Source organism: Lepidochelys kempii, chromosome 11, assembly GCF_965140265.1.
Source record: "Lepidochelys kempii isolate rLepKem1 chromosome 11, rLepKem1.hap2, whole genome shotgun sequence".
Taxonomy (NCBI): domain Eukaryota; kingdom Metazoa; phylum Chordata; order Testudines; family Cheloniidae; genus Lepidochelys; species Lepidochelys kempii.
This window is the reverse complement of record NC_133266.1, coordinates 79,130,141-79,155,156: the sequence shown is the minus strand read 5'-3', so window position 1 is coordinate 79,155,156 and position 25,016 is coordinate 79,130,141. Positions and strand designations below refer to the sequence as shown.

Sequence of the window (25,016 nt, the reverse complement as noted above, 5' to 3'; positions counted from 1 at the left end):
CCAAAATAATAAAGATTCCCCTGTCCAAGGTTATAGGCACCACAGCAGACATACTCAGAGTCTGTTCAGTTCCATTACACCTCAGCAGCATTGAAATCATCAGTTCCACTGGGACTCCACCTACCCCTTTCCTCAAGGAGGAAGCAGCCTCTCAGTGCTCTCCAAAAGAAAACATTAAACAGCTAAGTGCTTCCCATTACACAGGGCTTGTGGCAAAGCTCCAGCAGACACCGCTACAGTATCATCAACTCCACCCAGTCAAAAATCATGAGTCAGGCCTAAAAAAAAAATCGTGAGATTGGCATAAAATTCATGAGATTATTTTTTAAAATTACATTTTGGGTTTATTTTCATTTCCTTCTCGTTTCGGAGTGGTTAGTGCATATTTGGGTCCCCGTTCCAAGCTTTTTTCCACAAAGAGGGCTAGAAACTTACTTTAGCATTATTAATGAAAACTGAGAGCCGTACATAGAATCATAGAATATCAGGGTTGGAAGGGACCTCAGGAGGTCATCTAGTCCAACCCCCTGCTCAAAGCAGGACCAATCCCCAACTAAATCATCCCAGCCAGGGCTTTGTCAAGCTGGGCCTTAAAAACCTCTAAGGAAGGAGATTCCACCACCTCCCTAGGTAACCCATTTCAGTGCTTCACCACCCTCCTAGTGAAATATTCCCATGACTCCAGGAGCTGGGGCTTTAAGAAAAATACCAAATATCACAAGACCAGCAATACAATCAGGAGAGTTGGAGAAACTGCATCTCTGAGCCAAAGTAAGGTTGTAGTTGGCCATGTTGCACTTTCTTTCAGCTTTAAACACAATAAACTCCCTTTTTTTTACTTCCTGCTGTTGGTAAACATCCTGCCTGAAGGAAGGGTGGACGCGAAAGCCAGCAGTTTCCAAGTGGCTGGTGTGCTGCTGTTTTTCCCCCATGCACTTTGCATGTTAACTCCAATCCCTTAGATTTCCCAAAATAACACCCGATCAAAACAAAAACAAAAAAAGAGGAAATAAGTAAATAAAGATACAAATTAAATTTAAATAAAGATACAGATTTCTGCATATCATTTACCATGAGATCAGGGTATCTGCATAAACGTTTCAGTTTAATCCTATCTCAATTATTTTAATTTAGTGTGGGGAAAAGGGATATGTGCATTGGATTGGAAAGTTTATCTGTTCCCTCAGCCATCTTCCTGCAGACAAATACGCTGGCGTGATTTATCCTTCACCTTATTGGCTCACGTACACGGTGACATTTGTTCTCATTAGAGACACTTCCTGTTATGATTGTTTTCTTTGTCACTGCTTCCTGCACTGCTTGGGGCAGTTGATAAATGAGATCAGTCATGCAAACTGTTACAGTTACTTAGACTGATCAACCCTAAGCTAGACACAGTTCATTACTCTTACCTCCTACTGAACAAAACACCTCCCAAGTAGATTTGTCAGGTGCCAGTGCGTAAAATGCTTTTAAAAGCATGGACACCAAAATCGGGCCCAGTATTTCAGTAACGGTCTCACCCATTCCAGATGCGGAGGGAATAGCACCTCCCTGCACCTACTCGATAATCACCGGTTTATACAGCCAAGGGTCATGCTGGCCCCTTTTGCCACAGCATCTCACTGGGAGCTCACAGTCACTTGCTTATCTACCATCACCCATAAGTGCTTTCCAGCAGACAATCCCCATCCTATAAGCATGGCCTACATTCTTTGCTCCTCATTGTACAATCTTACATTTAGCATGATTAAATAATGCATGTTGTTTGATTGCACCCAGCTTACCCAGGGAGTCAGATTGCTCTTTATCAGGGACCTGTCCCCTTGGTTATATACCACAACCATCTCCTACTTACAGACAATGATGGCAGAGTCAGACAGCAAATGCAATTTTAGCAACTGTGTAGAGAAGATTTTCCACACAGTTGATACATAGAGTGGTCTGTAACATACCGGGTACTCCTCACATTCTCACTGCAGCCAGTTCAGACAGAGTGTAATACAAGTGAATGTTGAATACAGACTCACCCGTTATTGCTCTGAGATGATTGTTTAAGCAGAGGCAAATCCGTGGATTATATTTTTATATGTCCTATTTCATATTAAGAAAATCCTCAAGCACTTAGAAGCAGAGACATAAATCCATTCTTAATACCATTTAACTCTCCTGGAGAAGTTTGATATTCTGTTCTGGGGTTTGGGGTTTTTGTTTTTTTTTCCTGTTTATTTGATTTTAATCGGAAAATGTATATTTACTTAACTATGGAACAAAACTACTTAGAGCTGCTGTTTGTTTGACAAAGAGTCATTGTGAAAGTCAAAGCACTTGATACTTGCCCCATATGGGGTTCCTGGAGTGGCGGAAAACATGCCGTGTGCAAAATTCTTTGCATCAGCTTAATGTCACCATTGTACAGCCTGTGACTTATGACACTATCTCAAAATCAGCAAAAGCGTCAGAGCAGATCTCACTTTGTATCACCGATGAGTGGCTTGAAGTCACCTGGTACAGTCTGCGGGTTCTCGGACAAGCTGACCATACCCAAGCAGCAGGTAGGGTTGACACAGACCATTTTGGCTTGTTTTTCTCATGTTTGAATGGCAAGAGAAGGGAAGCTGGGTGTGTGTGGGGAAGTATGCCCAGTGTGGGGAATGGGCCCACCCTTCAAAGACTGGACTGGGTTAACAGGCCATCACCCTTTTGTGGGAAGGAGAGGACATCACCAAGTAGGTGGCTGGTGGGAAGGATCCATTACAGAGCCTGCTGGGGAGGTGGATTCAGGGGGTCACCCAGGGTACGTCTACACAGCGTTCTGAAGCTTGTGCGAGCAAGTCTCCCAGCCCGGGTTGGCAGACTTGGGCTAATGGGGCTCACACTAGCGCGCCAAAGATAGCAGCATGGAGCGCGCTGTGAAGTTGCCACTCAGGCTGAGAAGCCGGGAGGGCTGTCTACACTGCTATTTTTAGAGCGCTATCCCGAGGCCTGCTGTCGACCCAGGCAAGGGAGCTCGCTCACGCAGGCTCCGAAGGCTGTGTAGACATGTCCCAAGAGGCTGCTCCCTACAGCTGCGTAAGGTAGGTAAGCATCCAAATTCTGCTGCCGGGCAGCACCTGCCTGCAGGGGGGCTTGACTTGCTGAGTGGCTTCCGCTTGCGCTACTTGGCCTGCCCCATGGCCGTGGGGCTGCTCCAAGGAGGTAGGCTGGAGTTCCAGACAGCAGTCTGGCCCCCAGCCTGGGCCAGGGTGCCTGGCTGCCCTGAGCTGAACGCTTCACAATGCCCATGTTACAAAGAGCAGCAAGGCCTGGCCTGTCAGCCATAGCCTTGCCTTACTAGGCATTCCCAACCCAGGGGCATGTCAGACACTCAGAGAGGAAGGAAACGGAGACAGTTAAATACAACTTTGTATTCAAAATACAAACTGTGTTTCCTGCTGCCCTGAGGCCCTTGGTGTTATTAATAATTCCGTGGTCCAGGAGACTGTCTTGGGAACATTACAACCTTGTGAGCGTTCCAGACAGTGCAGACTGAGCCGCCAGGCAAATTTTTCTCCGCAGACACCTCATCATCCGGTCATTAAGCCCAGTGACTGCACCGAAAAGGAAGTGCCATTAACTGGAAGAGCAGCAGGAGACCAAGCCGCACAGACATGGTAGGTGAGCAAAGGGAGGTCCGCCAAGGCTCACGATGCTGACCTGGGATCGTTTTATCGTGTCCCAGTGGTACAGTGCAGTCATAGCATCCTGCAGGATCCATCACTGGGCGTGCAGGAAAGAGGAAGTGATGGCTGCTTGGTAGTTGTTAAGACCAGGATGGGGGTGGGCAGACCGAGGGGTCGGAGGAAGAGTCGGGAGTCAGGCCAAGTCAGGTACCAGGAAGTCAGAGTCAGAGACAGGCCAGAGGGCAAGCTGAGAGTTAGACAGCAGGAGGCATGCAGGGCCAGGTTACCAGGAGATCAGGGCTGGGTACCAAGTTACAGACAGTAATCGAATAGCAAAGTTGAGGACAAACCAGGGTCAGAAGCTGGAGTCTAGGGACTATCATAAGCAGGTCTGGAGCAGAGGCAGTCTGTAGTGTGGTTCAGAGAGCTCCCCTGCATGGCTTCCTGGTTTATATCCTGGTATTGGCCAATCAGGGGGTTGTGAGGGGCCACCACTCCAGTCCTGCTGGGTGGTACTTCTTGCCGAGCCCAGCCCCACAGGGTCCTCCCATGGGAGCCCAGCCTAAGCCTGCCATGGCAAATCGGAGGCATTAGTGGCCCAGAACCCACATGGCCCCAGGTTCTAGACCTAGAGATTCTAACATCATCTCACCCCTGGCATGCTTCAGGCCCCCCTTTGGGGAGGCGCTGGCCCAGGCTTGTCTGGTGGAATTCCATTCGGTGTGGACGTGGGAGGCAGACTCCCACGTGCATTCTTCAAGGTCGTAGCCTTCCCAGTCCACCAGGTAGTACAGACGGCCGTAAGCCCATCGGGAGTTGAGGATGGCATGAATTTCATATTCCTCATGACACTGGCTTTCGACAGGAGGAGGGGGCAGTGTGGTTCAGTCAGGGAAGGGGTTCCCAGTCTAGGGCTTCAGAAGGGAGACAAGGAAAACTGGGTATATTTTGTGGGACTGGGGAAGCTAGTGTTTGAAGATGACTGGGTTAATCTGCTGGCATATTGGGAAAGGTCCCAGGTACGGTGGTCCAATTTGCAGGAAGGTCACTGGTCTGGAGGTGTTTGGCAAGCCAGGCCTACCGTAAATACTGGAGCTTCTTGTTGCCAATGGTCTGCATGTCTTTTGTGGGCCTTCTTCACCTCTTCTAGGTGGTTCTTGAGCTCTTCCTGAATGAGATGGATCCGTTGAACCAGCTGGGGGTGGCAGGGTTCAGGGACGCTGCTGGTAACATTGGCAGAAAGGGGGTTGAACTCGTAATTAGTGAAGAAAGGGCTCTGACCCATGGAGGCATGGTCAGTGTTGTAAGAAAACTCTGCATATGGCAGGAGTGTGGACCAGTTATCTTGATGATAATTTACAAAACACCTCAAGTACTGCTTCAGTGCTTGGTTCACCCATTCAGTTTGTCCAGCTGTTTGGGGGTGGTATGCAGTGGAGATGGATATGCAGATGTCCAGTAGCCTAAACACTTTGCTCCAGAAGTGAGAGGTAAACTGTGGGCCTTGATCGGAAACTGTGTGATGTGGGAGTCTCTGGAGCCGGACTGTGTTGTGAAAGAGGAGTGGGTGGTTGCCTCAGCAGAGGGCAGCTGGTTGTATGAAATGAAGTGCGCCATTTTGGTCAGGCACTCCACAACCGTTAAGACTATGGTGTGGCCCACAGACGTTGGGAGTTCCACAATAAAGTCTAGGCTGATTGCAGACAAAGCCCAGCTGGAGTCTCCAAGGGTACTAAGGTGCCAAGGGGTCTCATTTGGGGTGTCTTGGTATGTGCATAGCACTCACAGGAGTCCTCATATGCTTGGATCTCAGCCCACATGTGGAGCCACCAGACAAAAAATGGGCCACCACATGGGAAGTCTTTTCAGCAGCCAAAGTGCCCTGCCAATAGAGGGTCATAGCACAGCTGTAACGTCTCCAGCCTTGGGGGCATACATATATGCTTGCCAGAGTATGTTGTACCCTCCCACACTGTAGTGTGCATCTTAGCCCCCAATGGCACAGACTGTGTCCCTTAGGCAAGCGGGTCTTCTTTCGAGAAGGATTGAATAGAGGAGAGCAGATCTTGCCAAATTGTGGCATTAGCAAAGTTACTGGGCTTGAGGAAGTAGTGGGGCTCAGAAGTTGGTTCTTTGCCAGCAGCACCAGGACACAACAGCGGCAGTGTCGGTGAGCTGAGCTGAGCTGGGCGGGCTGCATGCTTGCCATGGTATGGCGAGACAAAAGCAGGAGAGCAGAGTTGCAGCAGAAGCAGTGGTTTGATGAAGGCGGTTTGCAGTCCTACTGCACCATCCGCTGAAAGCAGTACGGCGTCCACATGGAAAAAAGGCGCGAAACGATTGTCTGCCATTGCTTTCACAGAGGGAGGGGCGACTGCCCTCCTTCCATAGAAGTTTTTAAGGCCCGGCTTGACAAAGCCCTGGCTGGGATGATTTAGTCAGGGATCGGTCCTGCTTTGAGCAGGGGGTTGGACTAGATGACCTCCTGAGGTCCCTTCCAGCCCTGATATTCTGTGATTCTATGATTCTATGACTGACAACATGTACCCAAAACCACCCACGAGAATGTTTTTGCCCCAACAGGCATTGGGAGCTTAACCCAGAATTCCAATGGGCAGCGGAGACTGCGGGAACTGTGGGATAACTACTCACAGTGCAACGCTCCAAAAGTCGACGCTAGCCTCGGTACTGTGGACACACTCCACCGACTTAATGCACTTTGTGGGGACACACACAATTGACTGTATAAAATTGCTTCCTAAAAAATCGACTTCTATAAATTCAACCTAATTCCGTAGTTGTAGACATACCCTTAGATGCTTCTCACTACAGGCTGGCTGGCTGCCCTTCAGCCAGGCTCTCCCCTTTGATCAGCACTTCAGTCGCTTGGTGGTGTTGGTGGTGTCTGTAGATGTAGGTGCAAGAGAGAAAGGAAGAGCTTGGCAAATGTCTCTCCCTTTTATCTTGTTCTTTCTTCCCTCTTGGCTTTGCGACCCCCACTTCAGAGTCAGGAGAGCATTACCTCATCGCAGTCCCAAACTGACCAAGGGAAGGGGGGAAGGGAGGTGACTCACTCGAGAGTCCAACAGATCCTTTGTTGCTGCCTAGGCCAACAGCCTTTGTTCCTGTGAGACTGGGCTGGGTTTGTCCCATACCTGCCCTGATGAGATGTGAACTGCCTCTCTGCTCTTGGAGAGTTTTGCCTGGGCTTGTTTTAAGTCATGAGGACACATTTTCAGCCTCATAACTATATACGTGAAATTAAAACCTCTAACATCACTATAACAACAATGCTCAGTGCATCATGAGCCTTCTACAGACACCTGACGTGACAAAATTTGCATTGGATACCACACAATCATAGTCCCACCTGACAGGAGTAAGAGTTGTCATAGGGAGGTTTATTTGCTCAAGCTGGCCCCTCCTGTAGTTGCCCAGAACCTTCCCCCCACGGCCCCTGCTGTCCAGGAAGGCGTGACAATCTCCTCTTACTATAAGTACCCAATGAAAGTGCATTGCTGACAAGCTCAATCATGAGCATTTCCTGCAGCAACGCTCAGGTTGTCACCACGTGAACCTGTGACCTCAGCAGCAGCCTAAGATCCCTGAGCTCTTGGAACCCAACAATCTCGTCGCCAGCTTTCCCTGATTTCATAACCAATTGTATAAGAAGCCGAGCTGGGCTTTAGTTACCTCTCCCCCCCGTCGGGCAGCACAGAACAGAGCCTGTGCAGAGCAGTGGCCAGGTGGCGGGATGCTACGCTACAGTGCAGGATGAACTCCCTTAGGCGCAGAGCAGCGCACGTGGCAGCTATGTCCACACTAGACATTGAGTCAGTGTGTGGGGCGTGTCCTCTCCAGGAGCACTTCCCCTCACCTAACGGGTCTCTCAGCTCAGCCAGTCTCATCTCCACTGGCAGCTCCGGGAGCCCAGCTGCCCCACAGGATCCGGGTGGGCTGCCCACCCCTTCACTCCCCGTTCCCCGCTGGGAGCCAGGGGAAGCCGCCCAGGGCTTCTCGCCCCTGGGGAGCGGGTCCAGCTGCTCTGGCTTCTTGGCCCCCTGCCCGCTCCCCACCAGGAGCCGGGAAGCCTTGTCCATTTCATGGCTCCCAGCCAGGAGCAAGGTCCCACTGCCCAGCACTACACAGGCCCTGCGTCGCCCTTACTACACCGACATAACTCCACCTCCACGAGAGGCGTAGGGCTTATGTCATCGGTGTAGCAGGCACTTACATCAGCGGGAGGAAGGCTGTAGTGGGTACACGGACGTAATTAGGTCGACATAAGCTGCCGTATGTCACCTACCTGTGCAGTGCAGACCAGCCCAGAGCTCTCTGCAGAGCAGCACGCACAGAGTTCCTTGCAGGTCACAGCATCTACCAGGGATCTGACCATTTTCAATTTGTTTTATGTCAGTCTAGTTACTCAAAGCATTAACCCTTTCAATGCTGAAGACCTAGGCCACATTTCCCAGCTTATAAAAGACTTTCCTTATGAAAAAGGAAAAAATACAGATGTCAAGGTTCCTCCTCAAAAACTGCACAAATCAAGGAAGTTTGCACGCAGTTTCCCATTGTGTGTGGGGCAGGCCTGGATGCACTCCTGGACCCAAGCTCAATGTAGGTGACAGTTTGGCCCTAGCTATGGATAGCTTCCTAATTTAGCATGTGCTTGACTGGGAAGTCCCAGGAGTTAAGAAGCTGAAGAACTCTGGCACCAACATCCATCCTGCTGGCTGCTAAATAACAATGCTCAATATTGCTGCAATACAAAGAATTTTCAGAGGAGTTTTTTGAATGCTTTGCCATCTTTTCAGAACTTCTGGTCAGCTCTCCCCAGTACAGCTCGTCTTCAGGCTCTTAGCGATCCTTCCCAGACGGCAGGCTGGGTGGAGAATGCACTGCTGGCCTGAAGGCAGCAGCGTCCCCATTTGAAATGACAGGGGTTCCGGGCCGCTCAAAGGTAAGTTCTTGCTTGTTGAAAGTCAGATATGCAACCCTTCCAAAGGGGGGTGCAGCTCCTCTCATTCATACACTGCAGCGTCAGTTTAGTGGGTTTGCCTGTAGAAACACAGGCTTGGTGGGGGGGGGGGGGGGTTGTTTAACTGATCTGCTCTTTGTAATTGGATACAGTAATGGCTTCATACTAACCCTAATGCCAAAACACAATCCAGACAAACTCAGTGAGACCAATGTCAAAGTGGGTTTATTTCCAAGTTAATAACATACTAAGTGTCTCTTTAAACAGCAGCGCTGACGTTTATATAAATCTCTGCACAAATGGCCTGCAGTATCCCGTAACATGCCGTCTGGACCATCACTGCAGGTTACTGGAGGGTTTCTTTATTCGGTGGGAATAAAGTGGGAAGCAGCAAAAAACAGGTTCAACCCCTCTTGACAGTCAAAGCAACATAAAACATAAAGGTGCCTTTCACCAGGGAGAGAGAAGATGTTACATTTCACCGCATGCGACGCTGCCTTCTGTGGGCTCCCGGCCAAGAAACAGCTGCCACTGTCCAGAGCTTGTTGCATTCGTCCTGCTGACAGAAAACAGGACTGCTGGATTTCATACCCAGCTGGACTGTTTTCAAGGAGCCCATGGCGGGATCTAGCTGCCCTCGTCCGCACTAGGCTCATGCAGGCCTCGCTGAGTTGTCAGATAGCGTTTCCCGCCTCCTGTTTCAGTCGCTTGCAGAGATGCTCACTGATGGCGGCCAGGGGATTGGCTTTGTACACGGGGTTTGCGATGACCTCGTGAAACCTGGCCACCTCCTCCTGTCTGAGAGAAGCAAGAGAACTCTGCATGAGGCACACTGACCAGCCAGAGCAGGGCTGGCCGGGCCGCACCCACCTCCGCACCGGCACCGGGCCGACCAGACAGAATGGGGCCGACGGGGCAGTAAGCCTTGTAAAGTGACTCCAGATACCACAGCACAGGCATCCGTAAGTGCTTGCAATGAGCACAATTGTAAGCGTAGCTCGAAAGGGTGTGGGGGCCAGTGATACTTTTCCTTCTCTATAGCGAGAACTGGGGGAGTCTCCTGAAGATTTTGGAATCATTTAAAATGTTCCACAAAAGCAAGAACTGTGACAGGTTCCTCTTCTAAAACTATTGTCAGGAAGTGTCAGCCACGACAACAGCCTGCCGGCATGTGGGACGTGTGCAGCTGAGAGCAGCTAACATGGTCCGGGCTCCTGCCAAGGATACGGCCTGGCTGCTCTGCGCAGGTGGGCACTAAACGCTCGCTGCATCTGCGGGCTCCTTGCAAGCCACTGATGGGATTTCTTAATTTAGCTGCTCATTAGCCTCCAGAGTGGACAGTTAAAGTGGTCAGCACTGGCCCCAGGCTCTGCCAGCTTCTCTCTGGTGAGAAACGGGCCCTGAACCAGTCACATCGGGAGAGCAAGCACGTGGCACTTCCTTTTCCCCCAAGGCCTGGCCACGCAACCCCCCAGCAGCTGCTAGTGCCAGGGCACGACAGTCGGCCAGCGGGAATGGGAGGACACCTGGCCAGTCGGCACTCAGGCTCCAGGGAAGGCGTACAGAAGGCTCAGCCCACGGCCAGCAGTCCCTCAGGCACACATGGGCTGATTCCATCAGGAGACACAAAAGGGGCCAAGGAGAGGCCGGTGGCCCCCAGTCCCCACTCTCCCCAGGTCCCTCACACTCCGTTCTGAGGGCTCCCCTGGGGCATCAGCCTCACGCCGGCCCTCTGCACGGAGCCCCCCCAGCATAGTGCTCCAATGCCCTGCACTGGGGCTGTCCTTCACACCAGGGCAAGGTGGGTGCCGATGCTGCCAAACCCGACTGCCCTGGGGACATGTCGGCGTGACACGAGGGGCCCGTTCTCCCCAGGACACACCGCAGGGCAAACCGGGGCAGGCGAGGAACGCCCACCCACCACCCAGAATGCAACAGCAGGTTTGGCTTAAATGTGTGATGCTGCACTAGGAGACCTGGAAAACCACGCCCTGGATAGACCCGACTCCTAGCAGGGCAGCCGCACAGCCCGGGGGAGCAGCCGCACAGCCACGGGGAGCGGCCACGGGGAGCGGCCGCAGGGAGCAGCTGCACGGCCACGGGGAGCGGCCGCAGGGAGCAGCCACATTGCCACGGGGAGCGGCCGCACAGCCACGGGGAGCGGCCGCGGGGAGCAGCCGCACGGCCACGGGGAGCGGCCGCGGGGAGCAGCCGCACGGCCACGGGGAGCGGCCACGGGGAGCAGCGGGGCGTCCCCGGGGAGCGGCCACGGGGAGCAGCGGGGCGTCCCCGGGGAGCGGCCACGGGGAGCAGCGGGGCGTCCCCAGGGAACAGGTGCATGAGCATCGCCAAAGGCAGCTCTTTCATGCATTCACTCTGTTTGCTGGGTACTTACAGGAGCCTGCGCTTCTGGGCCGGCTTCATTTGGTTGAAGTCGGTGGGCTCTGCCTTCGCTCTCACGTGGCTGCAGAGAGGAACAGACGGGAACAGTTTTGTAGAAGGAAAACATTTTGCCAAAAGCACCTGGCACTGGCCGCTGTCAGCGGACGGGATACCGGGCTAGACAGACCGTTGCTCTGACCCAGTCTGGCTGTGCTTACGTGCCGGACGGCGAAGGGAGGCAAAGGGCCCAGCGATTCTGAAGCTGTCCGCACTAGGGAGGCAGAGGCAAATCCCTGCCATGCATGTGCCCAGCCACGAGCCCCACGCAGCGCGGTCTGTCGGCTGTGTCCTGCGGCCACAGGGAGAGGGGAATCCCGGGTCACAGGATGGGAGGCGGAGGCAGTCCCTCACCACCACCGCTCCAGTTCTGTACTCTGCAGTGGGCTCACTTCCTCTACTAGGGGTCAAACTGCAGCAACCCCCTCCCTTGGGTGCTCTGGAGTGAACTACCCAGTTACCTGCCCCGTCTGCTCACGTCTCCCACAGCCGTTGTGCCGAGCTCCCGGCTGAATCGGAGGGCTCCCCAGTGAGGCAGGCAGGTCAGGGGCGCGTGCGCTGGGCAACCCCGAACGATGTGGGATCTTCGCGCAGGGGAGGGTTGGCCGGCCCAGCTGCCCTGCATAGCTATCCAGGGAGCATGTCCCCCCCCTCGCTGTGTCCGCTCCTGCACTGCCCACTTCGGTTCAAAGCCAGCCCAGCTTCTCGGCGTTAGAGCAACGGGAGGCTTTCCCCACACGTACAGCGGGGCACAAGCGCAACCACAGCTTCAGCTAGGAGAGCCGGCCGTCAGACGGGAGGGGGAAGCACTGGAACAGGCAGTCCTGTGTCTGTTTAAAAGCTCTGCCTAGTTACTGCCGATGGCCGACTACAGGGGTAGAACGATGGCACAAGGTGCTACCGCCTGGCACCAGGCCATGAGAACCAACAAGAGAGGACACACTTTTAGACTCGGTTTCAGTAAGTAGCGAGGACAACAGAGAGCTGGGCATAGACCATCAGAGGGGGAAGGCTCTGGAGCAGCCTCCCACTACGAATTTTGGGGGCAAACAATGTAATTCATTTTTAAGAGCACTGGACAATTTTTTCGTGCAACTGCCTGACGGGGCTGCTTGTGATAGTGGGGGCAGGGCTCTGCAGCCTGGGGCTCACTTCCGGGTCATATCTTATGTTCCTAACGCTCATGCTTCAGGGTTTCAGCCGGCCACTGACAGGGGTCAGGAAGGGCTCTTCCCCCCAGTGTATTCTGGGCGTTTTTTTATCTCCTTCCTCTGAAGCGTCAGGGATGGTCATGGCTGGAGATAGGTCACTGGCCTGGACTGGCCAGAGCTCCAAGTTGGCACCAAGCATTCTCTGTCCCAGTGCTTGGATGGCTGGTTCTCGCTCCCATACTCAGGGTCTAGCTTATCGCCATAGGTGGGGTTGGGACTGAATTTTCTCTCAGGTCAGATTGGCAGGGACCCTCCAGGTTTCACCATCCTCTGTAGCGTGTGGGTGTGGGTCACTTGTCAGGTCTCCTTGCGGTTGCTGGGTGGTGCTGCTGGCCAGTGCCAGGCAGCTCCTCAGACTGGGTGACCTGGGGGCCCCTTCTGGCCATACACGCCATGTTCCTGAGTGTGAGCAGAGAGGCCCAGTGAAGCCTGAGAACCATCCAGGGTTTGTGCTCATGGTGTCTGACACACAAAGCCAGGACACATCTATGCGGATCGTAGGCGACTTTAGGGGCCTGTGCAGAGAACTGCAGGTGGCAGCTCCCTGGTGCCATGTGGGAGAGAAGAAAGGCCAGAAGCCAGCCCTGGTGACCAGCTGAAGCATGTGCAGAAGGGGGAGGAGTGCATGTCTGGAATTCATGGAGCATTGGGATGGGTCCTCACTCCCTGGAGAGAGTCTAATCCAGCCAGGTGGAATGGCAGCCTCCTGCTGTCAGAGTTACAGGGAGCCTTCAGCAGGGAGCAGTGCAGAGAGAGAGTCAAGGGGGGACCAATCAAATCCCAATTCAAATACTGGGCATGTACGTCCAGTGGGTAACATTGGCTCCCTGACTGGGGCAAAAGAGAAGGAATGGGTGGAGGAGCGTACTCTTGCCTGTATACAGATGCTGGGAGCACAAGGAACACGCAAGATTTGCAGCTGGTTAACCAAGGGTCTGACCTCCTGGAGATAGCGTCTGGGTCCTGCCCACCTAGGAGAGAGCTAAGGAAATGGCGCCAAGGGCTCTGGAGAGCTAACTCGCCAGTGAAGAGAGAGGTTCGTTAACAGGGAAGCCGCCTTCTGGATACTGCAGCGCCGGAGCGATGCTACCAATGGGAGGGGACTCGGAGGAGAGGCGCAGGAGTGGTTACGGGGCTGGAGAGATTAGCTTACGAGAACAGATTAACCAACCACCTCTGCACAGCCTGGTGAGCTGACAGACTTCGATTCAGGTCTGCGAGTACTGGGACTGTTCCCCCAGTGAGGGAATTCAATGGGCAAAGTGAGGAGTAATGGGGACCACAACGAAGCAAAGCAAACGTCCGTTCTTAGGATCTGAACGTTTTCCAAGGGTGAGGGCTATTAGCCAGCGGCACAATCCTCACGGAAGGAACTGTCACTCGAGCCACTGAGCGTGGCCTCCCCAAAGCACCCGAGCACAGACGAGAGTAACTCCATCTCCAGCCCCGGGACTCCACCCCGCAAGAGGGGCTGTGGGTCCCAGCCCACGTTCGGTCATGAGCAGAGCTCCTGTGCCCTCTGCCAGCAACACGCACTGTAGCCAGCTGCAGCGAGTGAGGGGGGTTATGCCACTCAGGGGCCGGCAGAGACAGACAGGCAGCTGCTGGCACAAAACAGCCAGAATAAAATGGTTTGGGGGGGACCTGCTCAAAGTTTTGAGCTCGCAGCACAGCCAGAGGGGTGGGGGCTGCTCCCCCAAGACAGTCCTTTAACACTGGCTGTACCAGATGCCAGCAACAGCATCCCCCTGGCCTGCACTGGGAAAGCCGTTTCCACTTCCCTCTTAGGTCTCCCAGCCCCACCGCAGCTTCCTGCGGCAGCAGTTCCTGGCCTCCTCTCCATCTCTCTGCCTCGCTTTGCTACATTCTTCCTGTTCTCCTCCCTTTGTTCCGCCTCTCCTCTGCCCCGGATTCCTTTGTGCTCCGAAACCTGGCTCGCGTACAGCAGACACCGCCAGGTTCTCAAACGATACCATCTCCCGAATCCAGTGGGACGACTGACGCACCAACCTCAGCGTTCTGTCCCAAGCCCAAACCTCCAGCATGGAAACTATGATCTCTTGGGCTGCTCATGTTCTTTGAATGCCAGACAATCGACTCCCAAAGCAGGTCACGTTCTCACAACTGAGCCATGGCCAACAGATGACGGCGGGCAAAGACAAGCACTTCAAAGACACCCTCAAAGCCAACATAGAGAAGTTCAATATTGCCATGAACTCATGGGATCCCCACACCCTCTACCAATCAAAATGGAAGAGGAACTTGTGGCAAGGATCCCAGTATTTCAAGATCCAACGAAGACAACAGCAAAGGGAGAAAACGGAAAGGAGGGAAGAACGTGCTGCGTCCTGACTCAGCGATCCAGCCCAGCCCCTTCCCTCAGGAAACGTCTGGCCCAACTGTGACAAGATCTGTGGATCCTGGCTCGGTCTCACGAGCCACCTGTGGACCCACCAGCAATAACAAGCTATCACTTTACGGAAGACAATCATCCTCGAGCTCCAAGGGATCACTGACTTGACTGGATTCCTTCATGTCATTCCTTTCTGTTGTCCCCTCCCTGCCCAGAACTGGCTCCCGCTCCCTCTCCCTGGTACTCTGCTCTGCCTCATCTCCCCTCCTGGCCCACAAACGATGTACGTTCCCACGCCTTCCCCTGGAGCAGCTCCAACTGGCTCCTGCTCAGCCATCGTCCCCCGCAGCTGAGCAGGGTTCTCCCGAGAGGGAAGCCAAGTGGCTCATCCCCCTCCACTCTTAGGGGCAGCGGCTGCCTGGTGCCCAGAAGTGCTGAGCACCCATGCTGCCAGCTCCCCATGTGCTTACCAGGGGACGCCTCCCAAAGGGCATTGCCATGCGCGTGCCAATAGACAGAGGAGGGCTGCGCCGGCCATTACCCCACTGCCTTGTCTGGGCAGCTGGGCCCCCTTCCCCTATGGCTAACCCCCATCACAAGCCAGCACTGGCCCTTTAAGAGGAACCAGTGCATCTGTGGCCGGTCAGCTGATGCCCCTGGAGCTTAAAAAAGGGCACTTGGGCCTCCATGGAGACCTGGCGAGGGGGAGCCTCGGTGAATCAGGCTGAGAGCTAGTCAGGGAAGGGGCAGAGAGTGGGGACCTGAGGCTCTCGCTGCCAGTGCCCCAGGGAGCCAGAGCCCTCCTGGGAAAGTGGAGCCCCAGGGAGCCAGAGCCCCCCAGGAACAGGGAGCAAGAGGCCCCTGAGTCCCCTGGGAACAGGGAGCCCAAGGGAGTGAGGGCTGCAAGACCCCCCTGGAATGGGGAGCCCGAGTCCCCCAGAGTGGGGAGCCTCGGGGAGCAAGGGGCACCAGAGCCCCCCCAGGCGAGGAGGCAGCAGGAGCCCGGGAACTGAAGGGGGAGCCCCTGGAGCTAAGGAACTGTGGGTTATTGACCTAAATTTGATCAGCAGAACTGCACAAAGAGCCCGTGGGCGCAGCAGTGAGTCCTTAGCGAGCAGGGGAGAAGCCCTGCTGTGTAACACCCCCACGTGCACCTCTCCTGCCAGCCCACCCGAGCAACAGAGGGTGCAGCAGAGAGGCCGACCCCCCATCCTCCAATGAATGAGGAGTAGGGGCTGTCCACACAGCTGACCCCCAGCTTGCTGCCCGGAGCCACCGGCCAGAACGTGATGTAACACAACCATCATTCGTCACGTTCCTCAGACGGGACTCGGAATTCGGGCGGGGAACAAACAGCAAGAGCAGATTGCGCCCCCGTAGGAGTTTGTCAGCTTGAACACGCACGCAGGGTGTAGGCGACCATCGCACTGCTACATCCACTATTGTTAAAGGAACATCAAAAGCTGCAGTCCCCCAGGAGAGGACACATCTCCATGTGCTCAGGGTATTTACGTTGCACATGGGACAGCACCTTGTGAGCAGTAAATTCCTCCCTTTCCCTGTCACTGTCCCCTGTTTACCTGGGTCACTGACAGCAGCAGGGATAGAAAACATTTGTTTTTTAAAGTGTGATTGCAAAGCTACAAACACAGGCAGGGAGGGGTCAGAGCAGAGGCTGGGCCTGCTCTAAACGTACTTCACACTCAGTTTCTGAAAGGATTAGCTTTGAAGGTGGCATCTCTCCAGGAAACAAATCCCATTTAAAGGGAAGAGTTCCTAGAAACAACACCTACTGGAGGCAGAATTGCTCCGCACAGTGTCTCTGGGCATTTCCCAGGAGAATCCAGCAGCTCCTGAGAATGCACAATTCTGGCAGAAATTGCAGCAGTTCTGTTTGCAGGCATACCATGCTTCTGATCCATAACCAGACCCATCAGATAGAAATCTCAGAAATATGGGGGGAAGGGTCTCGAGAAGTCTTCAAGTCCAGCCCCCTGTGCTGAGGCAGGACCAAGTAAACTGAGACCATCCCTGACAGGTGTAACCTGTTCTTAAAATCCTCCAGCAACGGGGATTCCCCAACCTCCCTGGGAAGCCTGTCCCAGCACGAAACTATTCCTACTATCCATCCTAAATCCCCCGCACTGCAGATTAAGCCCGTTAGTTCTTGTCCTGCCTTCAGTGGACATGGCTGAAACAATGGATCCCTGTCCTCTTTATAACAGCCCTTAACGTATTTGAAGACTTATCAAGCCCCTCCTTAGTCATCTCCACCCAAGACTGAACATGCCCAGTGATTTAACCTCTTCTCATAGTCAGGTTTTCTAAACCTTTGATCATTTTTGTGGTTCTCCCGCAGACTCTCCTATCTGGCCATCTCTCACCAAGTGGCCGCTGTCCTCCAGCTGAGGCCTCACCAGGGCGGAGTCCATGGGACAACGGCCCCCCGTGTCGGACACAACACTCCTGTTCGGACAGCCCAGAACAACATTAGCCCTTTTCGCAAGGTGTTTGCCAGGAGAAGTGCTTGCTCCCCACTCCAGCAGCGGGGTCCTGAGATGCCGGCCGGCTCGCGCTGGCTATGAATGGCAGCCTTGTTTCATTACACTTTGTTGCCTTCATTCATTATAAATTAGAATAAAAACCTCACTGTGATGCTCTCTTACCCAGCAGGAGATCAAATTCCTGGAGCATCTAATCTTTTATTAATAATGCTGACAAAATCACCGGAGTATTACCCTGCATTTACGCAATGCTTCTAGCCCTATCAAAGCCTCTGCTGGTGATTTCAAACAGCCACACGCACGCTGCCAAAACGCAGGGAAAGCCTGAGCTGGAGGGGGGCTCTTCCCATGGATGGCAGGCAGTGCGGCTGCTCCTCCATGCCGCTGTCTTAGCCCTCTGCCGGCTGCGCTGGCTGGCCGTGGACCCCCTGGCCAGAGCGGGGTGTCTCTGTGTCACTGACACACTGGGCTTTCTGTCCCCCGCCCCATTTACAGAAGAGTTCAGCGTCCAGCGGAGAGAGTACGCCAGGGTAACAACCCTCTCTGTGGGATCCTCACGCACAAATGCAATGCACATTACCCAGCGCTGCCAGAACGGCCTGGCCAGTTCACACAGCTTCCCTGAAAACCCCCGGGGGGAGGTCCCAGTGCTCCACGCCCAGCTGAGGGGCACAGCACTACGGTAGCTCTGTGGAAGATAAGGATTCACCACAAATCCTGGCTCAAAATTCAACCGGCCCAAACCTGAACCCTTGGAAAAGTCTGAAACAACATAAAGGAAAGGAGGGCTCGTGGCACCTCAGAGACTAACCAATTTATTTGAGCAGAAGCTTTCGTGAGCTACAGCTCACTTCATCGGATGCATTCAGTGGAAATAAATGGGTTAGTCTCTGAGGTGCCACGAGTCCTCCTTTTCTTTTTGCGAATACAGACTGACACGGCTGCTCCTCTGAAACCTGTAATAACACAGTGCACTTCTGCACTGGGGCTGGAACCAGAAATCTAAAGGCAGCAGTATGAGAAGTGATTCACGGAACTGGGGATTAGGGGGTCGACTTCCGGGGGCTGGTTTTCAAAGGCACAGCTACAAGTTAGGTGCCTAATTGCTCCCTAACCTCCCCCTTCAGAGGGAGCAGCGGACGCATGGTCTGCGTAGGTGGGGAGCAGTCCAATCCAGCACTCTCTTCCAACTAGCCCTGGAATAGCACGAGAGCTTGTGCTCATGGTGTCTCCAGCCTCGCTCCGTGTGCAAAGAGATTTGAGTCTTCACCAAGCCATCTTTGGAGCCTGGCCCGAATGTAAATCCCCACCAGTTATGGCAACTGCACGTTCCCAGCTGCAGGCCCAGCAGAGTGTGTGCCGATGGGGATACGTTTACATAGAGCATGAACACTTCTCTCTCCGATTTGGCTACTCACAAGATAAAAAACCCACACACCACCTCAGGGAGGCCACACACACGCTGGTCCAAGGTCACGGCTGGCACGGGGAGACAGGCGCTGGGTTAGAGAGAAGTCCCAGGGATGGTTCCACAAGTGCAGGGGGTAGGGTGGGAAGTCAGAGAAAGCTCAGCAGCAGGCGAGGTGTTAGCTACTCATGGTCAGAAGAACAGGAATGCGCACGACTGCTCCAAGAGAGGCTGGCTGCTGCCAAAGGAAGCCCCTTGTCTGTCTCGGCACAGCTCCGCAGAGTCAGCTGCAAGCGGGGCCCTTTCAGCCGGGAACGCCAGGGCCTAATTTATCAGGCACGTCTGTGACGGAACCACCCCCAGCCTCTGTAACCCAGGGGAATTAGCAGCGTGTCCCTGGGGAACTGGGAGGAAATCCCACCGTGCTGTTAGGGCCAAGGGAACGCGCTCTCGCATTAAACGGTCGCCCGCGCGTGGCAGGAGCCTCAGCATGGCTGTGCTGCGACACTGGCCATACGCACAGGGCCTGTCCTGTCTTCGGGGCTAGCTTGGGAAGCGCCTGGCTGTTCAGAGCCTGCCCCCCTGTGCTGCACACCCTGCTGGGCCACACCAGCCTCCCTCCCCTCCCAGCAAGCGACACGCCGTGGCCACGGGGAAGCACCATGCCACCGCAGACACCCAGGCATGCTGCTGCCCCGTGCTTCACGCCGAGCACGGACAGTCCGAGGGACTGAGCGAGGGGAGCGGCCCACCGTGCAGCCCCCAAGATGACCGGCGGGCGCTGCCAGGACAACAGTACCCGCTGCAGGAAGTAGCGCAATAAAGCAGCCCACCAGACGGCACCTACATCTTGGGCTGCTTCCTGGCCTTGCTGGTCGTGGTCAGTTCGGAGAGTTCAGGCAGGGCTTCCATCAAAGGCTGCAGGTCTCCGACCACCGGCGTCGCTTTCCGCTTTGCCTCGGCTTTTTGCTTCTGTCTGGCCAGCTTCACACCTTCTATTTCTGATTCAGAAACAAGACCGTAAAGAGACTGTCAATTTCCAAGCAGCCTAACCACTTCAAGCTCCGTGACACGGCTAAGGAAGGACAAAGATGATTTAGATAATGGCCTGGAGCAATGGTTCTCAAACTTTTGTACTGGTGACCCCTTTCACATAGCAAGCCTCTGAGTGCAACTCCCCCTTATAAATTAAAAACACCTTTTTATATATTGAACACCATTATACATGCTGGATGCAAAGCGGGACTTGGGGTGGAGGCTGACAGCTCGCGACCCTCCATGTAATCACCTCGCGACCTCCTGAGGGGTCCTGACCCCCAGTTTGAGAACCCGTGGCATAGAGAGTACATTGATAAAGTTTGCGGATGATACCAAGCAGGGAGGGGTTGCAAGCACTTTGGAGGACAGGATTAAAATTCAGAATGATCTGGACAAACTGGAGAAATGGTCTGAAATAAATAGGATGAAATTCTATCAGGACAAATGCAAGGTACTCCACTTAGGCAGGAACAATCAGTTGCACACATACGAAATGGGACATGACAGCCTAGGAAGGAGCACTGCGGAAAGGGATCTGGGGGTCATAGTGGACCACAAACTAAAAAGGAGTCAGCAGTGACACACTGTTGTAAGAAAAGCGAACAGCATTCTGGGCTGTATCAGCAGGAGTGTTGTAAGCAAGACACGAGAAGTAGTTGTCCCACTGTACCCTGCACTGACTGGGCCTCAAGTGGAGCATTGTGTCCAGTTCTGGGCACCACGTTACAGGAAGGATGTGGACAAATTGGAGAAAGTCTGGAGAAGAGCAACAAAAATGATGACAGGTCTAGAAAACATGACTTGTGAGGGAAGACTGAAAAAATTGGGTTTGTTTAGTCTGGAGAAAAGAAGACAGAGGGGACATGATAACCTTCATGTGCTTGAAAACAGTTATTATAAAGACAAGAGTGATAAATTGTTCTCATCTACTGAGAACAAGCCAAGAAGCAGTGGGCTTAAATTGCAGCAAGGATGGTTTAAGTCTAGGTCGCACATTAGGAAAACTTCCTAACTGTCAGGGTGGTTAAGCATTGGAACAAACTGCTGTGGGAGGTTGGCTAGCAAGAGAACTGTATTTCCCTCCTACGCACAGCGAGGGGGGGACCTGCTAAGAGTCGGGAAGAGGAGCACTGAAGACCTGAAAATAAATCAGTGTGCTAGAATTACATGGACCCTCCAGTGAGATTGGAGAGAGGAAGGGGAAGGTCCAGGTTTGGCCTCCCATCCTTGACAGATGTCACTGTAACCATGAACCTTACTGACTTTGGCTTTATTTACAAGGGGAAGGATGGTCTTGTAGCAAGTGTCCTAGGTTGGGACTCACAAGACCCAGGTTCAATTCATGGCTCTGGGCCAGTCACCTGGGACTCATCTACACTGGGGACTTCAACTGGTTGGCCAAAACGCAGCATTTGCATGCCAGGCACCCTGAGTGAGTGCAGAGGCCGGGGCCCGCAGGGCAGGCAGCGAGCCCAAGAACACAGGGACTGGTGATGAACTGACAGCATGTGAGCTGTCCCACGGCACTGTCACGCTGCTGGGTGACTCTGCCCTGTCGCTGCAGGGAGATGGGGGAGGGCTCCTGCTGCAGGGCAGGGAAAGAGAGTCATGGGAGCTCCTCTCCTGCCCAGGCCCTGCAAGGCTGTGGGAGCCCAGGGAGAGCAGGCTCTATCTGAGCCCAGTGGATCCAGCCGGGGAGAGGAGGAAGAGAGTGGAGAACCAACTGCCAGTTACAGCTCCCCCATTCTCTGCCCCAGCTGACACTGGTACCCAAGGAATCAAACCCAGGTGGGGACAGCCAGCATACAGTGTGCTCCAGGCACCTCCTGTCCCTGCAGCCTAGGGGGCTGGCTAGCCACTCTCTGGCCCCCTGGGGTCTTCCCCCCACAGCAGGGGACTCCCCAGGAGGCAGCTTCGTAGGAAGTTTCTGCTTCCTTTGCATTTCCTGAGTGATTCTCAGGCTGTGGAACCTGCCCTACAGTATCGACTGTGGCCTTGACCTTCGAGATCGCGCGGCCTGTGTCCAGGCTGAGAGTCAGCCAGTTAGCGCAGGAGCACTGCATGGCCCTGACCATGGTCATTGCCTGATACGTCTACCCCAGGAACCTTGTGAGCCAACCTTTTAATCATTTTCTCGTTTGCTGAACCAGTGAGGTGCTCTACCATCAACAGTCCTGGGTGAGCTGTGATTTCTGCAGTGCACAGAGGTTTGTGAGAAATCTGGATTGTAAACACTGTTCCTTGCAGGCGGCTCTACCAGGGGCCCTGGTTTCTGTTCTGCACCACTTCTTTTTTTGGTCTGGCTTTCTGGAGCGGGGCTACTTCACAGTGCTACCATGCATTACGCTCCTGACGCATCAGAGCAAACAGCCCAAATTCTTCTTCTATGAAATCTTCTTCAGTAAAGGGGCCAGGCATGCTTCTAATGGCCAAAGCTTTGCATCAGTTTTTCCTTAGTCTCTTTCTTATGATTTATTTCTGCTTGGAACGGAATATGCGCTGAGAGTTTTGCATTACACTCTTGGGCTGAACTTCACTGCACTCGGTACTGGGATTCGATGCCAAAAAATGCAGGGAGAAAGGGCACCCAAGAAAAACAAGCGAGTTAAAGAAAAATAATTCATTCCAAGATTACAAAAACAAACAAGAAAGAACAAGTAGCAAATTGCTCCCCACCACATGTAAGGGTGTTTTTAGAGGATAATCCTGGTGGCTTTGTAGGGAACAATGTAATAAACAGCATCTGAGATGAATTAACTGCTCAAGGGAAATCCAGACATTCATTGCAACTCAGGGCCATTTCCTGCGTGCAGCCTGTACCGCACGGCACGGAAATAAATGACTGCTGATCTGTAATCAACCAGAACACGCCAGGCGGAAAAAAGGGCAGTGTCGCTTGTTTTCTTGGATTTCCCCTGGGGCTGTGAGTAAAGACTGAATGACCGATCAAGGGCTCGTCTCAAGCCTTGGAGTGAAAGAGTGATGGACACACATCAGTTAAAGCTGGTGAAGCAGCGACAGACGGGGGCTGTTTGGGTTGGTTTATTTAAACTGTGACTGAATGAAGTTCTGCTCTTCGACAGGAGTTCCGGGAACCACTGACGCACGGGCACGTTTTCAGCTCCCCTGTAAGCCAATGGGATGGAAGGATACACTCCAAGTTAAGCAAGTGCTTACCTGCTTTCCTGTATCAAGGCCTCTATTAGTGCTGGGGCTAAAAGAACTAGTGTTCCCGAGTTCCAGGAACCCGGCTATGCAATCAAGAGAGGACGCTGTGGCTTCATGCAGCTAAGCAAGCTACTCAAGCAGAGAGTAATTTCCAGGCAGTGGGATGGACGCGAGAAGCTGCCGACTCTGGGACACAGAAATGAGAGAAGCAGCCAGGGAGGGGCTGAAAAGTTCCCGTGAGGAAGCCTCCCAATGTGCTTGAAGCAAGAGATGATCACGTCCAAGCAGGACCTTTGCATCACTACTTCTAAGAGCCTGGCAGTGCGATAGCTCCCCAAATACTGGCCCAAGGGGTCCTGGCCCTCCGCTTGGCTCGGCTACTCCTGGGAGCAAATCCCTCAGGCACGCCGCAGACTTGGCTTAACTCACAAACCTCGTGTGAACCTGCCACCATGTAAAGAGTTTGGGGAATTAAAAGCAAAGCTTTAGATTCTGAAACAGCAGCAGGGTTTAGTCCTCAGTAGCAGTCACAATAAACAGCATGGAACCAGCACTGGATCAGATTCTATTCCTAGCTCTGCCACTGAGCTTAGACAAGCCTCTGTCCTGCTCTGTGCCTCAGTTTCCTCACCTGTAAAATGGAGCTAATTATGTAACTATCTCCATGGCAAGGTGCTTTGAGATCCATGGATGAAAGTGCTATTCAAAAGCAAAGCATTGGCCTCCACATTGCTGATCCCCAGCATTCAAATATCATGAGGTAACTCCCAAAATCAGGAGATTGGCCTAAAAATCCTGATTTTAAAATAATAAAGGTGTGTGTCCTGGGTGTGGAGCTTTGGGGGGTGCGGAGCTTTGGGGGGTGGGGTGGGTATCACATTTTCAAGCCTCTCTCCACAATCACAGGGAAGAGAAACTTAAAACCACAAGTGAAGCTGAGACTCCCCAGGATACAATCACTTTTTACTTATTAATTAACCCAGAGTAAGTATTAATACTGGGGGGAGGGGGGCAAACAGCTGTGCATATCTCTCTATCCGTGCTATAGAGGGCGAACAATTTATGAGTTTACCCTGTGTAAGCTTTATACAGGGTAAAATGGATTTATTTGGGGTTTGGACCCCATTGGGAGTTGGGTATCTGAGTGCTGGAGACAGGAGCACTTCTAAAGCTGTTTTCAGTTAAGCCTGCAGCTTGTGGGGGACGTGGTTCAGACTTGGATCTGTGTTTGTAGCAGGCAAGCGTATCTGGCTCAAACAAGGCAGGGCACTGAAGTCCCAAGCTGGCAGGGAAAACAGGCTCAGAGGCAGTCCAGGCACATCAGGTGGCAGTCCCAAAGGGGTCTCTGTGACCCAACTCATCACAGGGGTGTTGACCATTGTAGCAGTGATGTCTGCAGATTTGACATCTTTTGTTCTGGCAGGGTCTGGTGTCTCTTTGAGTTGTGTGTCTTGGTCTGTGGGGAGCTTGCTTCTAATGATGAGCTTGGTGAGGCGCGGGGGGGTGGGTGTTTAACAGCCAGAAGAGGGGGTTCAGGAAAGATTTCTTTCAGGATGGGGTCCCCATCAAGTATGGGTTGTAGTTGTTTGATGATACCCCGAAAGAACCTGCCTCAATACAGGAAAAACAACCACGCATTGACTGCATACGCCTAGTTATCACCTGTCACCAATACAGTGCATACACCTAGTTATCACCTGTCACACTGGAACCCATATGGGGTGACAGGTGATAACTAGGGGTATGCAGTCAATGGGTTGCTGTTTTTCCTGTACTGAGGCAGGTGCTCTCGGGGTATGTGGGTGGCCCATTCCATGATATGATCTACTTCACTAATGTGAGGGTCTTGTTTGGTGAAGGCAGCTTTAAGCATGTTAAAGGTGTTTACCTGGACTTTCTCTTTGGAGCATATTCTGTGTGCCTGTGTGTTTGGGGTGGTTATTGGATCCGTGAAGGTCCATGTGATGATCTGTGAGATTCTTGCATATAGCTGACAGTAGGATTCTGTGGCTGAAGTTGATCATGGTTTCTGGAAAGCTGATACTGGTGTAGGACTGCTCTAGAAAGAGCTGGAGGGAAGGATGGTGGGTTTAAAGTTGTGGAGGAAATCTATAAGGGAGTTTAAATCGTCTGTCCAGAGGATGAAAGTATCATTGAGGTATCTCTGGTATTCAGTGGTTTTGTGGTCTGTTCTTCAAGACATTCTTCCTCAAGGTGGCCCATGAAGATGTTGGCATATTGGGGAGCCATCC

General features: G+C 53.1%; 1 protein-coding gene and 1 long non-coding RNA gene across 3 annotated transcripts in view; one reads left to right on the top strand and one right to left on the bottom strand.

The window, feature by feature from the left end:
- Positions 1-2,448: 2,448 nt before the first annotated feature.
- LOC140895970 (uncharacterized) lies at positions 2,449-17,258 on the top strand. Its single transcript, XR_012154403.1, has 4 exons — positions 2,449-2,555; positions 3,559-3,653; positions 8,480-8,625; positions 17,006-17,258. It is a non-coding gene; the product is annotated as an uncharacterized lncRNA (long non-coding RNA).
- Positions 8,850-25,016, bottom strand: part of SLX9 (SLX9 ribosome biogenesis factor) — a 117,211-nt gene continuing 101,044 nt past the window's right edge. For both annotated transcript variants that reach the window (XM_073306966.1, XM_073306967.1), the window contains 3 exons: positions 19,406-19,559; positions 11,039-11,107; positions 8,850-9,441 (listed from right to left, as the gene is read on the bottom strand). In XM_073306966.1, coding sequence (XP_073163067.1) covers positions 9,318-9,441; positions 11,039-11,107; positions 19,406-19,559 — 347 coding nt within the window. In that variant the 3' untranslated portion in view covers positions 8,850-9,317. The remainder of the gene's footprint in view (positions 9,442-11,038; positions 11,108-19,405; positions 19,560-25,016) is intronic.